General features: G+C 40.8%; 1 protein-coding gene across 2 annotated transcripts in view; it reads left to right on the top strand.

Moving 5' to 3' along the window:
- Window positions 1-4494: 4494 nt before the first annotated feature.
- Cad74A (cadherin 74A) overlaps window positions 4495-16706 on the top strand; it is an 80280-nt gene continuing 68068 nt past the window's right edge. Inside the window, exons 1-15 of one of the 2 annotated variants that reach the window (XM_077648754.1) lie at window positions 4495-5146; window positions 5699-5823; window positions 5917-6006; window positions 6095-6294; window positions 6418-6507; window positions 6612-6710; window positions 7502-7636; window positions 7724-7852; window positions 9763-9841; window positions 11947-12092; window positions 12385-12573; window positions 13193-13360; window positions 15421-15576; window positions 15663-15730; window positions 15849-16098. In XM_077648754.1, the coding sequence (XP_077504880.1) occupies window positions 5757-5823; window positions 5917-6006; window positions 6095-6294; window positions 6418-6507; window positions 6612-6710; window positions 7502-7636; window positions 7724-7852; window positions 9763-9841; window positions 11947-12092; window positions 12385-12573; window positions 13193-13360; window positions 15421-15576; window positions 15663-15730; window positions 15849-16098 (1866 nt within the window). In that variant the 5' untranslated portion in view covers window positions 4495-5146; window positions 5699-5756. Of the gene's footprint in view, window positions 5147-5698; window positions 5824-5895; window positions 6007-6094; window positions 6295-6417; window positions 6508-6611; window positions 6711-7501; window positions 7637-7723; window positions 7853-9762; window positions 9842-11946; window positions 12093-12384; window positions 12574-13192; window positions 13361-15420; window positions 15577-15662; window positions 15731-15848; window positions 16099-16706 lie in introns of both variants that reach the window. The other variant, XM_077648755.1, reaches the window with a different exon arrangement.

The raw sequence follows: 16706 nt of genomic DNA, 5'->3' as shown, positions 1-16706 counted from the left end.
TTTCTTTTTGTACCGCTTTCCTGGATAACAACTTTTGCGTGTTAAGTGAAAGGCAGCTAGCATGTGCAGATAAATGGCTAAATGTTGATTCATCGTGATATTAGCAGAAATTGTTTCCTCTGGTAAAGCATACTCTGGCCTTTGTAGATCTGGTGCTTCCAGCTGGAATCACTGGGCCTAAAAGTGTTAACAGTGTAACCTGGACCATTAGCGAAAACGGGCGGACTGGGGCCGCACAGGCCCCAGGAGGCCGGAAGAGCGCAAGTGTGCGTAGTCGGAAAGTTGCGAACAGAAAAATTATTAATTGCCACCAGAAAATGGTGATGCATATAGTAGTTATGGAGTCAGCGCGGTTAACAACAGTTTTCGATGCTATATGCTGATATGTCTTTTAATATCGTGTGCTCTAATGCTCACTGTGAAATGAGCACCTCATAGAGAAGAAAATGTCCTAGAAAACAGCGATTCCAAATGTAGCTCTGTCTTTTGCACCAACAGACATAGCCTAAAAGGGAACTAAAAGGCACACAATGCCTTGTAGTTCCGTATACTTATAGTAACCGAATGAAATTAAATTTTAAACTCAAATGGAATATTCTGCCGATTATATTAACGAATACATCGACTGCAGATTTTTAGGTGGGATTCCAACCTGTGTACAGTTATATATGATATAACTTCGGAACCAATACCGAGAAACTCTAACGAACATGGAACACAACTCGTGATGCTGGATGGTGAGAAGGAGCTTTTAAAGTCTTACTCTGGGCCCATATTTCAGCCGAAAGAAAAAGAAAACACTTACTCAATTGGAGCCATTTTTGTGTGTGTGTGGAAAGCATACAAAGTAGCTACATGTATCGGGCCGTTGCTGAGCGGTACAGTCTCTATTTCCATCTCTCGGGTCGGCCGCGCTTTTTTTCCTGCTAGTTTTTTTTTACGCCCGTTTTCACCTCTATGTATATTTTCGCGAAAGCGGGACACGGCGGTTCACTGAAAAAATGGCACTAACGACGCGGAAACGGCGATGTCTCTGCTAAAGCAGGACGCCCACGCAGTCACACAGCCTTTTACACCGCCAGCACAGCGTGCAAAACACGCACACTGATGAAATATACGATTTGTGCCACGTGGCGTTGGCTGTCAAGAGCTGCCCCTTTTAAGTTTGTCGAGACGCGCTATTTAGTGCGTGGCACTTCTAATAATAATAATAATAATAATAATAATAATAATAATAATAATAATAATAATAATAATAATAATAATAATAATAATAATAATAATAATAATAATAATCAATCTTTATTTTTCGGTGCCCAGGAACAACCCAAAGGTCTTGGTGCTGGTACACCATTCACACGCACAAAATGTACATTTATTTCACTACAAAGGAAGACACTCAGGGGAGGTAATGCAGCAGTCAAGGCGATAGAAAAAAAAGACACATAAACTAGGAGCGACAGCAAGCATGAAACAAAAAAGCGAGAACAAGGAAACAGCGAGAACAGCGGTAAATGAAAACAGCTAGAACAGGCAACAGACATATAAATAACTAATAAAACAATAAACAAAGAGAATGAACACAAGAACGACCGATAACAGCCAAGTACAGCATATATCAAAATACAAAAAAGAATAAAGCCAATACTAATATGAACGAGTAAGAGATCTCTGAAATACAAGCTAGAAATACAATCATACACAATAAGAAATGTAATTAGTGAACGCGTTACAGACAATCAGGCGTGAGTACACAGTATTAAAGAAATAATATTAATGAAAACAAGTACACGTGATGTACAATTAAGGAGAGAAAAAAACAATATAATACCGGTGCAAACGCACAAGTGTAGTAAAGACAAAATGCATGAAAGGGCATAATAATAATAATAATAATAATAATAATAATAATAATAATAATAATAATAATAATAATAATAATAATAATAATAATAATAATAATAATAATAATAATAATAATAATTGGTTTTGGGGGGAAAGGAAATGGCGCAGTATCTGTCTCATATATCTTTGGACACCTGAACCGCGCCGTAAGGGAAGGGATAAAGGAGGGAGTGAAAGAAAGGAAGAATAGGTGCCGTAGTGGAGGGCTCCGGAATAATTTCGACCACCTGGGGATCTTTAACGTGCACTGACATCGCACAGCACACGATGTCAGTGCACGTTAAAGATCCCCAGGTGGTCGAAATTATTCCGGAGCCCTCCACTTCTAGCCGCAATCACGGATTTCGCCGATGGCAGTCCGAAGCCTGGGCCGGGCGGTCTAAAACCTCTGTCGGTTTTGAGAAAAGGTAAGGCGCATTGCAAGTTCACTTTGTCGGTGGGCACCTCAAGCGCAGCACGAACGCTGATCAAAAGCTTGGTAACCGTGCTTTAGCCGGCGTTCATGGCGCGCTTGAGGCGTCCACCGACAAAGTAAGCTAGCTACGCACCTCTCCTTTCCTCAAAACTGAGAGAGGTTTTAGGCCGCAAATAAGATTAGACTGGGAATACGACTGTCTTATTTGATTCGTGCAAGCCGCCCCTGCTCTCTCCCTCTCTTTCTCCGTGATCTTGAAGCGCGAAGGAGACTGTGGTGACGCCGCATAGTGCGTCTCATAGAACACCGGTGCACTATGCGTCGCTCATAAAAGTATAGCAGGGGTAAGCAGTGCCCCCGCCGCGGTGGCTCAGTGGTTAGGGCGCTCGACTACTGATCCGGAGTTCCCGGGTTCGAACCCGACCGCGGCGGCTGCGTTTTTATGGAGGAAAAACGCTAAGGCGCCCGTGTGCTGTGCGATGTCAGTGCACGTTAAAGATCCCCAGGTGGTCGAAATTATTCCGGAGCCCTCCACTACGGCACCTCTCTCTTCCTTTCTCCTTTCACTCCCTCCTTTACCCTTCCCTTACGGCGCGGTTCAGGCGTCCAACGATATATGAGACAGATACTGCGCCATTTCCTTTCCCCCCAAACCAATTATTATTATTATTTAAGCAGTGCTAGCGCACCTACTTCTTAGTGAACTAACTACACAAGATCGGCTGCATTTTTTGTGCTTTGTTACGGATCTACGAGTCGAAGCGCTCAGAAACTTGTGTAAGCTTTCAGTGTGTATACAGCGGACATATCAGTTATGACGTCTCGATGCGTTCCGAAAGCGATATGTTCTACCACATGGCGCCATCCGTAAGCACAGCATCCGGTGTTAGAAGTCTGTTCACTGCTGAGTGCATCCTCTCGAATACTCACAGAAAATTCAGACATTTCGTTAAACAGTTCACGGAGTACTATTGCGGCTGCGGACGGTGTCGGCAACAGCCGCTTAACTTTTTCGCCATTCATAGCAAATACACGTATGTACCTATACGGCTTCTAAAAAGCAACACTGATCATATAGGCGCATACTGTCTAAGGGCCAACTGCGATCACAGGTATGTGACTATAGATTAAAAAAAAAAGATTGACAGGATGGTTACCAAAGCGTAACACGATATACAGCGACAGCTTTTAAAGGATTTGTTTTCCGATATGTTGTGGCAGAGAATATAAGAGCGACATGCGTATATATAAATGACGGAAGCGAAGAAAGAGAACAGACGTGGTGAACGAACACTGTACTTGAGGTTTCGGCCGGGGACCGACCTTCGTCTGTGTGTGTGTAGAAGATGGTCAGGGGGGACGGTGCTTAGTGTGTTCGGCACGTTTACAAAATGTCGAGACCATTTTGAAATGAACAGGGCTCTCCAGAGCGATTTGCATCCCTTCGTCAATAGCGATCTCGAAGCTTGTTGCTCACGTTGAGCTGCTGTTAAGTTAAAGAAAAAAGCCTTCAGCGGTTACTGCAAGCGTCGCTACCTTTATCTGTCTGAAAGCTCTGGGAAAATAGTGATTGAATTACCTGCCATGTCACAAATGCCGCTCCTTATGAATGGACGCAGAACTAGCATAAGCTAGCACATTAAATAAAACACTTTATATTGTACGAAGCGCAACGCAGCAACCGACAGAACGGAAATAATGTTTTAAAATAGAGCAGCAGGAAATAAAGCTGCAATGAAATGGACTTGGCCAGGGCGTATAATATGCAGAATATATGACCGTTTGTTTCATAATTAAAGTGGATACGAAGACAAAGGAAACGTCGCAGGGGCGGCAGAGAATGAAGTGGAGTGATGTGGTCAAGGGTTAGGGCAGGGTTAACTGGATATCGCTGGTGGTAGAGGGAACTCGTTTTTCAGTGGCTTATGATGACCCCGGCTAATGATGACGGTAACTCTCGAATTCCTTCAACTGCGCAGCCTTCTTCATCGTGTGAAGCATACGCACGTCACATACTCGTTTTCCTATGCAAAGGTACGAGCGTACTTGTAGGAATCTACGAAAAGAAGTAATATGTCCAGGCTACCCAATGGCCAATGCTGGCGCACGGAGGCTGCGACAGCACGCGCGCATGCGGCCAGCGGCAAGCGGTCAATGCGTGCGCAGCGTCCGCTACTGCAGTCGCTGTCCGCTGCCGGCCGCTGACGTAATCGTCGCGAGGAAGTCGGCGGCGCGCAGTAGGGAAGGCGAAGAATTCCAGACTCGACCGGGCCCCCCCGGACCCTTCTCCTCCTCTCGCAGGGTCCTTCCCAGTGTGGGTCAAGTCATGGAGGCGGAAAACCGGTTTAGTGCGTTGACTGGCGGCGAGTGGAAGCCTTGGGAACTGCCGCCCTTCTGCGGAGCGCGGCGCGCAGGTTGTTCCGAGCAGCGTCGCAGTTTCCGCGTTCACCTTACACTTGGTGGAAGGAAGAGGACCGACAGGCGAGAAGGACGGAAAAGCAACAGTATACTTCGCCCGTCCGGTGCATCTCTCCACGCTCGGGACGTCGCCGCCAAGTCGAAGGTGTCTACCGCGCCGCTTCTGTCGGTCGTCACTCCAGAGCGCATCTTGTCGGCTTGTTCTACACTTTCTCGACTGGTCTTGGAAGCACTGAAGGGCACTTCAAGAATGGCAGCGTCCTAAGCTCGGCCGGAAGCTCAGTGCGTTATGCTGGTCGGTGGCTGTGCTGGTCAGTGAATGCCTGTGATCGTTGACACCTCTGGATATACATACCTTCGCTCTGCATCAATAAGCCACTCGACGGCATGTTATAAGTGCCGACTGACGTAAGTCCTCTTCGTGCGAACCTGTCTGCATGTTTTGTTAATCACGTCACTTTCAAATGTGCCGCGATGCTGTGTACGGATGGTAGTAGTCGCGCCTTAGGTTTCTTGACGCGAAAGTATTCGGCTCTACGAAACATCCACGTCGATTTTTTGTTGAGTTATAGATAGTATGTTCTGTGCGTCTTTATGTTTGCATTTTCGGCAAGCTTACTTGTGGTATAGACAACCATGGATACAAAAACATCAGCCCGGCGCTGGCTGTTGCGAGATTTAAATTACCGGTTTTGCGCAGCGCCGCAAGGAAAGAGAGAGCCACCACGTAAAAACATACGTGCGCCTATTTAACCTTGGCTTCTTTGCTGCTGCCCGTCTGGCAGAAAGAAATTCTGACTGTGGTATGCGGTCGCGCCTTTGGAGCTCTTTGCTGCGGAGATTCCAATTTTACAATCTTCGCTTTGTTGAAGTTAGGACCTGTAAGGATCTGTACTACTGGTGCACATATATGTCATATGATCTCATTAATGCTGTAGTGTGGTCAAAATATAATTGCAGATGAGGTGATGGTTCGAATGAAAGGACATGAGCAGTAGGACAGCTCTGTGACAACAGCATGACTGAGGCTACGTCGTTCGCCGCACGTCTGATATGGAGGTGGTTGACCATTTTTTGGGTTATAGGTGAGCTTAATTTTGTTGAGTATGAGAACGATAAACAGCGTTTTCACGGTGTGTCACGACCAGTAATGTCAGTTTATCTTTGTACCTTTTCAGGCAAGTGCCAAGGTCAAACAAATGCCCCTCCGGAATTTCTAGTCGGTGGAAACATGGACAAATTTTCGTTGCGTGAGGACACACCTGTTGGTAGGTTCCTTTCAACATTAATATGTCAAGTACTTTCTGGTTGACTACTTTTTCTTAGAAAGACAATAATGCAGCTTTGTCCTTTTAGGTGCATCTGTCTATACATTAAGGGCCATAGATCCAGAACACACAAAGGTTTCCTACTATATCAGTGGAGGAACCTTCAGCGTAAATAAAGACACTGGGGTTGTGAGGTTGACAAGACCATTGGACAGGGAAGAAGAAAGCACAGTTGATGTTATTATAAGTATCACTGATGAAAAGATTCAAGGCCAGAAAGCCAACACGGTAAGTGTGGTAAAGAATGCTCGGAGTCAGATTCCATTAGAAGACATTGGCCAGCGATTAATGCTGGGAAAGGGACATTGATGGTGCCTTTATGACTTGGTGCCTTCATTATGGGCATTACAGGTTTCGCTACAAAGGGAGGTAAACATTCTCGACTACAATGACAACCCTCCCGTCTTTGAAAATGGCCCTTACACATTTCATGTTGATGAGGTGAGTTGACTTTGTGTCACTGACAGTTTCTTCTTATACCTCCAAGTGTTATGTACATATATTAATTAGACACTTTGAATATGAACATCATTTTCCTTGGACAGGATACTCAAGTTGGAACAACCCTTTACCGAAATATCGTTGTGACTGATGACGACTTGGGAATCAATGCTGATGTTGAAGTTACGTGCCAGAGGAATTTGGTGAGTGTTGGCACACAACATTTTGTTCACATTTTTGATCTGAAATGCTGGGTTGAATCCTTGCAAGTATTATTGTGCACTGGGCTTATGGTTGGTGGTGTATATAAATGAATGCCTCAGAGCTAGGCTACAGGCAGAGTTTTATGTGAGGGGAGTTACATAAAAACTGTATATTGCAATATATTAGAAGAGAATGGAGCACATTAATAATGTATCATTGATGAAGAAAACATACAGGACATATTATGATAGTGTATGTTTCGATGGACATCTCTGGTATTGCACATGCTGCTCCAGACCAAACCTTGTTTTTTCCAGCACACTGTCATGGCTGAGGAGAGAGGGTATGATTTAGAGATAAAGCAGTGGCAGCAACTACAAAATGCCTTTCATGGCTGCTTCATTTCTTCACTCAATGAATATCTGGTTTATGAATGGAGAATGAGTTAAATGAACACTACCAATTCATCATTGTGACTAAGACATATGTATCTGTGTGTAGTGCTGTTTGACATTTCTGGCCATGTTTGCTCAGTTCAGTTTGATAAATTTTTTGAAGCTGAGTGACTCTAGTTCTCTGCTATTAAGTTCTAGCCCCATTTGCATTTCTGTGTCACCTGCACTTGATCTCTGCTATTATTAAATTTAGCATCATGATCACATTAGCATCAGATGTTCTTGAATTTATAGTTGTGCAATGCCATATTCAAGTTTTTACTGTTGGTTATGAGACAAGGTTGTTGTAATACTAGCTATACCTTTATGTGCATTTTCTTTCTTTTGATTTTCAGACCCCAGTAGCATGTGACCTGTTTGGTCTCAACCAAGTTCGTCTTGGGATGGGACGATTCATTCAAGAAATAACACTGAAGAACCCCCTTGATTACGAAGAACAGACAACTTATGTTATGAGTCTATTTGCAAATGTTAGTATTTTGACCTGAATATTTTTGAAACACTGATCAGTTAATTTTTGTTCAGTGTTGTCAAGTCATACTCATTTCATGTTTCAGGATCTTGCAATGGAAAATCGCATGAATTCTACAGCTGATGTTATTATCAAAGTGAATGATGTTCAAGACCAGCCACCTGTATTTGTCGCTGACTCATACTCTGTGACTGTTGCTGAAAACAGCCCTGAGGTAAAAGATGAAATTTTTGATTGCTTTGTATTTCAGACATCTGAAAATGACATCACGCTGTTTCAAAGTGGACTAGCTTTTGTGCAGTTTTATTTTCTGACTTTTATTAAATTTAATTAAATTAAATTTAATTTTTGTAGGCTAATCTGATACATATACAACATTGTGGTAAATACTTCAAGCCATAATCTGTTTCATAATCTGTTCTGACTTTCATGTATATAATAGCACCTAGTTGCTGTTGTATAACAATTAGAAGAGTGACTGTTGCTGAAAACAGCCCTGAGGTAAAAGATGAAATTTTTGATTGCTTTGTATTTCAGACATCTGAAAATGACATCATGCTGTTTCAAAGTGGACTAGCTTTTGTGCAGTTTTATTTTCTGACTTTTATTAAATTAAATTAATTTAAATTTAATTTTTGTAGGCTAATCTGATACATATACAACATTGTGGTAAATACTTCAAGCCATAATCTGTTTCATAATCTGTTCTGACTTTCACGTATATAATAGCACCTAGTTGCTGTTGTATAACAATTAGAAGAGTGGCGGATCGGGCTAGTTGGTGCATGTTTGACATTTTTCGAAAGCATGTTGAAGACATTTTTGAAGGAACAGACAGGGACGAGCGCTCGTCCCTGTCTATTCCTTCTTTGTCCGTGTTGTTTTAGCGCTTTCAAAAAATGTATAACAGTTAGGTGTTAATGTATTTATGCACATACATGAGTGTGCAGCCAGATTATAGCTGGCTGCATTATCTTACATGTGCATTGTGAAAAAATACAAATGCTGCTAGTGTATTATCTGAGAGCTGCTGAACAAAGCTGCTAATTCTTACTTTTAATTTGTATTAGTCATTTGTAGCATTCATAGTTCACCAAGTGTGGGTTTCTCCTTTTTGTCTGTATAATTTGTTATGCATTATTGCATACATTATATGTTATATACATTATTTATTATAATTTGTATTCTGGGAATTCCATAGCTCAGTTATAGCCTGTTAGGATTTGCTGACATGCCTTTTTTTGTTTTGAACTAACCAAACCATGCATACGAATGCTTGTGAAAGTGAAAAGCATGCTTAATCATGGGAAAAGCTTGCTCTTAATAATAGCAGTGTACATTGCTATAGAATTTTGAATTATATTGAAATTCGCCTCTGGTCTTGTCAATAATGGAATTATAGTGCCTAGAATATAACGGAATGGAATTCGTTACCATCTAGCATTGCCATTGTGAACGATTTACATTCCTTCCAGTGAGAACTCGAATCTTACCCCCGATTTCAAGACATTTTATAAGCTTTTTTCATTAATACGTTGTTCCTTGAGGACTGATCTCTAACTTGTGTTTCTCATTTTTATGGCACTATTTTAAAAATTCTCCCCACCAAATCTTCTCATTCATTGTATCATTTTGTCCCAATGGCTTTTTACTCACTCACTGATGAAACGGTACTTGCTCTTCTAAACTCGCCATTATTTTCCTGTTTCCATTGAATTGTTCTACTTCTCTCTGCTCCAGATGTTTTGCTCTTAGTATTTATTCAAATCCCCTCTTATGTAATTCCCTTCCTGGCCCATAGGGTGTTTAAGTAAATAAAACTAAATAAATAAAAGCTGTAAAAACAAACACGTAACATAAAATTTACTAATGTTACGTGTTTGTTTTTACAGCTGGATTTTAAGAACATTTTGCTGGTGTTTGCTGTTTATTGTGAAAACCAGTGATACTGGAGTAAAGAATAAAACTTATCAGCTTTGTAGAGCTGCTTCATTTGAATAATGGTAGTGTGCTACTTAGGTTGCTGATATCTTTGCCTGTCATCTGATGAGAATCCCTATTGGTTGCAGTTGAAATAGTGGAAAAGACAGCACGTATGATTCTCTTACTCATCCTTTTTGTCAGGGTACATCAGTTCTCTTGGCCTCAGCCCACGATGCAGATGCTGGCTTCAGGAGGTTGTTGTCATTCAAGTTGGTTAATGGTATGTTTGATGCTTTTGTCTAGTTGTGTGGGAAAAAGTAATTGAATCCTGCTTATGTCAGATACTCCTTTTAAATTATTTTCAAAATTTACAACATCCATGCATTAATTGCATTTCATCCTTTCTTTTTATTTTGTACTTGCATCCATTTTCAAATAATACTTCACATGGCACTCTGGGACATTCATCAACTTCAAGCATTGTTTGATAATGCTTTAAAGGAGTGCTCAATTCAACAACTGGCAAATTTCACTTCACTTATTGAAGTTAATCGTGTAATTCATAAGTGTTGCCAGACAGTATCATGTTGAGGTAGCAGGTTAATTTTATTAAAGAGAGAATGTTTCAAGTGTGTCCTATAAGGCAAGTGACCTAGCTTTTTGCTTTTATTTGACTGTACTGTATGCTTACCAATGATTTTCTAACATTTTGGCAGTACATTGCTTTACCTGGTGATGGGGTGTATCACATATTGAGTTCACTGTTTATACATACAAGCAGCTAGTGCGACATGATTGATTTCTCCTCTTTTGCTGTGTAGGTATTTAATGCTGTGTAGATTCCTGGCTGGTCGCATTTTCACTCTTGTTTTATGACATGCCTTTTGTCATTTTAATTTTGAGAACTGGCCTCATAAATTTATGCTGTTGCATTGTGCTGTACCACAATAATCTTATATAGATTTCTGGGACTGCCAAACTGAATTACGAAGTCAGTGCTTACAGAGTTTGAGAAAACTTTCATATACAAGTGACTCGCTTTTATGCTTTACTGTAAATGTCCTTGCCATCAGTGCCTTTTAGGTGAAACTTCCACTGCGAGTACCCAGTGTTGTAACTCTGATAACTCAGGTATTAAAGAGAAGATATGTTCTACTGTAGCAAGCAACTGCCACTGCTATATATAATGGTGTTAATATATAGAAGAAGTTAGCGCAAAACTTAGACGAAGACAGAGAAGAAACACACAAGACGACAGACGAGCGCTACTACCAACTGTTTATTGGGTCTTAACACCCGGAATGTCACAGCGAGGCTTGTGCTGGAGGCCTTCCACATTAAAAGGCTATCTGATCTCTGTGCGAGTGATCCTTCCTTACAGATTTATACTTCTGAATGTGATTTTCTGGATTCCCTTTCGCCTCGTCACGGCGCTGGTGTATGACGTGTGTGCCTCCAACTGTCTGCGCATGCTTGTTTTTTCGGATATATATTCCGGGTGTTAAGACCCAATAAACAGTTGGTAGTAGCGCTCGTCTGTCGTCTTGTGTGTTTCTTCTCTGTCTTCGTCTAAGTTTTGCGCTAACTTCTTCTATATCATGCAAAGCCAACTTGCCCGACAACACGCTCTTCTGAATATAATGGTGTATAGCACTTCATAGTTTCTTAGTAATGACTTGCACCAGCTATGGAGCTGCAGTGTTATAAATGGGCCTGGTACAGGCAAGTAATGCTGAAAGTTATTTTTGTGAATTGTGTGTGCTTACAAAATACTTTGTTAAGTGCTTAGCGTGCAGTGTCTTTGGAAGGTTATTTTGCAGCTGCTCACTGTAACGTGCTTTGAGTAAATGAATGGTGATCACGTGTGCAGCATTCTTCAAGCTCTGTGCAATTGTAGGGTAATAAATGATGGCAGCTAGCAGTTGGCGATGCCTAGGAAATTTCTATGGCATTTACATCTTCTGGCTACCTTTTATGTTCCAGTCTTTGAAACCCTTCACTTTCCATGGTTTTAGGCACTGAAGTAGAAATTTTTTGTGGCTGATAGTTGTATGTCCTAAAGATGAGCAGAAACACACAATGTCTGTGTTGAATTTGTGTATTCCTACTCATCGCTGCTCTGATGCTGTCTGTGTTAATGAAATACATGATTTTATTACTGATGCATTCTGTTAGGTTGTACTCCTGCTCGGTTGTGTTGTATGCAAACTATACTTTGTACTCTGTGTTGTGTTGCTTGCTGCAGTAGCTTTGCATGCTCAGTCTGTTACTAAGCGCAACTGTTGCCAATTTCTCCTTCATTTTTTCTGCATAAGTTTGTTTTATTTACACAGTACATTTTACTGGATGCATATTTTATGTGTTTTCCGCATTTGTACATTTTAGACACCAAGGGATACTTCAGGTTGGGAAAAGTGGATGTTGATGACAATGGGATTCACCATGTTGTCGTGGAAACTTCTAATGTGACAATTGACCGAGAAGATGAAGACATTGAGAAGAGTGGCGGGCTCTACAGCTTTCAGTTGCAGGTATCGTTAACCATTTCTGTATGCAAAAAATGGGTTCTGCAAAACAAACACTGCTACAGGAGGTTATACTTGTTCCTTCCTCACAGATGTTTAAGTGCTCCAAATGTGTTATCGTCCTTGCGGGGTGGTTAAGCAGTCATACAAAAAAATTGCCAGAAATAAATGCTTACTGCAGTACTAAGGATGACAAATGAGAAGGCGGAAAATTGAGTTGCCGATGTTGGAGCTTATGATAAGTGTGTTAGCTCAACAAAGAAATTTACTTTGTTTTGTTGATAACATTTTTTTACAGGCAGTTGAGATGGTCAATGGGGTTCCAAAAGGGGAAGTGGCCGTCTCAGATGTCAACATTGTCATCACAGACACTGATGATCATGTGCCCGAGTTCAGCAGCCGCAATTTCAGTGTAGTCATACCCGAAGACACACCAGAGAACTCTGCCATCCCAGGACTCAACATGGTTGTAAATGATAATGATGTTGTAAGTTGCTGTTCTGTTATTACACGCTTATTGTTCATGCATTTGTATGAAAGCTGCCTTTTGCTGAGACAACATTGTTTGCAGGGAAATGTAGTTTGAGATATGCGAGAAAACAGATGCAGGTGCTGGGCAAGGCACATAAGTGCTGTTAAGGGTGGGGGATGTGAACACTTGTATGCGTGCACTTCCTAACCACAGTGGCTGCAACATTGCCCATGTTGCAGCTATTGCCATTGAGCCTGAGGTCCTAGCATGTTTGATTTCTTGCATTATTTGCTGGATATCTTCAAATTAATCACTGATAAGAATAAATGGATGTGGTTCTCATAGTTCCTGCCCCTATGCATGTGCTCAAAATGGCACGCTGTAGCTATATTGGGAGTAAGTTTGGCAGCTGGTTCAGGTTGCACAACTTCATTTTAGGGGGTGTATATCAAGTAAGGCTTTCATGTGTCAAACACTGAGTTAAAAAGTTTTTTTTTTTTTTTTGCATGTGCATGGGAAACATTTTTTTATTACTATATTTAAATATAATATCTAATCAAAGGGAATTTAAGGGCTTAAAGTTATGATTGTGTGCATGCTCAAGGCAAGACTTGTAGGCTGTTTCATTGCACAGGGTGAAAATGCAAGATTTGGGCTGCACTTGCGAAACATCAACAACTCGGATGGAGTCTTTTCTGTGTACCCACTGTCAGCAGTTGGCCGCACTCCTGTTCTCATCAAGGTTGCTGATGCTAGCCGCCTTGATTATGAAGATGAAAATGCCCGCACATTTGTATTTCAAGTTAGTATTCTTTCCTCCCTGCTAATATGCTTTTGGTTGATAATGGTGATCCACTCCAGGTCATCTATGTCTTTGCATTAATGGCTGCCATTTCAAAAGAGTCTGCATGAGCTAAGAGTGATTAGGTTTGTTAGTTACCATGTCATGGTAAAACTTCACTCAGTTTCTTTCCAGACATTATTCATCATTCTTGTTGTCATGGTGCACAGAAAACTAGCCTAGGATTTGTGAGACTTGAGAGGAGTACGTGCCACCGTTACATTTTTGCTAACTGTATATAGCAGGTCAAGTGAATGACAGCACTTAAAAACCATGGGCGAATGCTGTAACATAGCTTCCTCAGAATAATAAATGGTTTGAGAATTGGAAGCCAGAGCCATGTTGTGACTAGTATGTGTGGTATATGCATATGCTGCTCAGTGCAATCCACTATATTAATTATTTACCAAATGACGAATGACATTGCGCATGGCATTTATTTTATTGACAAATGTTTCCTGCTTTTTGCAAGGTGCTGCAGTGGAAATGTAGTTATGGAGCACTATGTAGTAGGCAAAATCAACAGCGCATGATTTTTGGTTGCATAAGCATTTGATGTGAAAAGAGAAGCAAACGTAGTGTTTTCTCTGGCCCTACAGTTTTTTACCTATAGTCGGATACAACTTAAGTCTGCAGTGAAGATCTGCCCAAATTCAAGACTGCTGAACAGAAATTCCCCGTGACAAAAAGTAGACCTTTGTTGAAGGTTTTCTAGTTACCTAAACAAGAAGCAGATCACGAGACGAAATTATCAGCTGAACAGTTTTGATGCCTTTGGCTTATTTGATACAGCCAAACATTAAAGAGCTAAATTTGTTCACTGTTGGAGTTGGTGAGTGGGGTAATACAGGACACCACGGACTGTGCCCTATTGTTACTAACTGGTGTTTTTTTAAGCTTGTATCTAGCTAGCTACTATGTAGCTTAAAATTACAGTTGTGAGCAAGTAAGATGTTTTACATGATATTATAGATTTATGTTAGATTTATATGATAAAAAAATATAAGGTCTTTTATTTAAAAAAAGTCAATAGTTTTGAGCATTAAGCCTATTTCTGCTAGAGCATTTGTTCTCTTTACTGGGGGTATAAAACTTACAGGAGTATAGACACCTAACTTTTGGGTACGTGTTTTCTTCTTTGTAATGAGGCTAAAGGCATTGCTATACATGGGTCACCACGTGGTATTCTCCTACGACCGCTAAATAATTTATGATCAAATTTCTTTCTCGTGTTGTTTCAGTTTCAGTTTCAATTGAGCTGAACAATGACTGTGACGTCAGTGAGAGAATATAGGTCACCCGAGGCATAAAAAACTGCAATATAATCGGTGCATCTAAATTCGTTGTCATTCTGCAGCTCTTGAGGAAGGCTGGCTTCAGCACTGTAGTGAATTAAAACAATGAAGCAGCAATTATGTCGCAGTTTTTTTCATGCCTCATGTGATATATAACCACACTTTGACATCACAGCCATTGTTCAGCTGTTGAAACCGAAACCGAAACAGCATGACAAAAAAATTCGATTATAAATTATTTAGCGGTCGTAGGCGAATACCACATGGTGATTCATGCATAGTAGTGTCTTCCGCATCATTGTAGAGAAAAAAACATGCCACCAAAATTAGGTGTACTCCTTTAATGTTCAAATCATTTCGCTGCTTGCATCCATATTTACTTATATGAAAAATGAGTGTTTGTATGTAGCTTAATTCTCTGTCATTTCTCTTTCCACTGTGGTATTGCAGATGTGCAAATTCTGACCTGATAGCTCTGTACCAAACAAATACTCCTTATTATCTAGTAAAATTGTAACGGGGGACATGGTGTTGTAATGCACGTCATTATAAAATTTGAATCATCATAAGGCAACAAGATGCTATAAAAATGGCACACAGGCCTACAATGTCTGCTGAAATATGCTTAACAGAAGCTTGTGCATTGATTAATGAGCCTTGCTGCATGTTCATTGTGTATGTGCCAACAAAGATGCTTACATTAAACCTTTTGTTTTGCTCTTGTAGGTTGTGGCATCTCGGCATGGATTTGAAGTTGCGAGCGCCACTGTTACTGTGTCTCTGTCGGATGCAAATGATAATGGTCCGATGTTTGAGAATGAGCAATACCTAATACAGGTACCTGAAAGCGCTAGGAATGGAATGACTATTTTTTCGCTTGAGGTATGCACAAAATTGTAACATTCAGCCTTTACAGTGTAGTGTCAAAACTGGCAATTAACATACAATTTTTTTTCTACCTATTTCAGGCCTATGATGCAGACAGTGGACCATTTGGGAAATTGTCATATTCAATGAAGGGCTATGGATCTGAAAAGTATGTTCCTTCACTGCTCAAAACCTAAATTGAATGTGGGGAAACAGTACTACCACGTAATGTGCATGTTCCTTCATGCCTCATTTGGCAAGCTGCATGCGTTTATTGCTTTGTGCAGGTTCGTGGTGGAAAAGGATACTGGGCGCATAAAGATTGCCACCTGCAAAAATGGCTGCCTCGACTACGAGAGTGTTCCGAATTACTCTTTCACATATGAGGCACAGGATGGAGGTGGCAAGGTGTCTTCTGTAAACCTTTTTATCCAGGTTGTGGATGTGAATGACAATGCTCCAAAGTTCACCAAGGACAGCTATCTTGTGGACTTAGTGGAAGATGCTACTGAATTCTCCTCACCTGTTTTTGTGAAGGTATGGAACAATGTGTTGTATTTTTAGCAGCCATATGTTTAAGAATTTTTTTTTCTTAAAGGTACTTGTTGATAAGGGGTGCACTGCTTTGATATATAGTTTCAGCCCTGTGGTGAAACACTTCTTTTTTTTTTGCCTCAAAAAGAAGTTGTCTTTTGCTTACTTTATCAACTGAACCAGCTATATGACTTACATCAGATTTGGTGTGCTAGATATAAGGGTAAAACTAGCTGCTAAAAGTGCTGAAAGAAAACCCCCTGAAGGCCGCACAAAATAGTGGAATTACAGATGTTATGAGTAAAGTGGAAATAGGTGCTTCAGTGTGCAGACTAAACGCGATTTGACACATGTGGCCTAAATGCACCTGACAAGGCTATCAGAGCTATCTTGGTGTTAATTAGTGTTACTTATTTGATACTGTAGACCTTATTCAAGTCCAAGTAGCTTGAATGAAACAGCAAACAAAACAAATAAACAAATGAAATGTTCAATATCGTTGTGGGGCAGAAAATGAGGAAAATAGTAAAGAAATCTGTCTGTGCAAAATATGGGGCTAATGAACTAGGATGGTGGTGGCAAGTATGCCTAAGTGCTAGAGGTGATAGGCA

The sequence above is a fragment of the Amblyomma americanum genome, chromosome 1, assembly GCF_052857255.1.
Source record: "Amblyomma americanum isolate KBUSLIRL-KWMA chromosome 1, ASM5285725v1, whole genome shotgun sequence".
Classification (NCBI taxonomy): Eukaryota; Metazoa; Arthropoda; class Arachnida; order Ixodida; family Ixodidae; genus Amblyomma; species Amblyomma americanum.
This window is presented reverse-complemented; position numbering and strand designations above follow the sequence as displayed.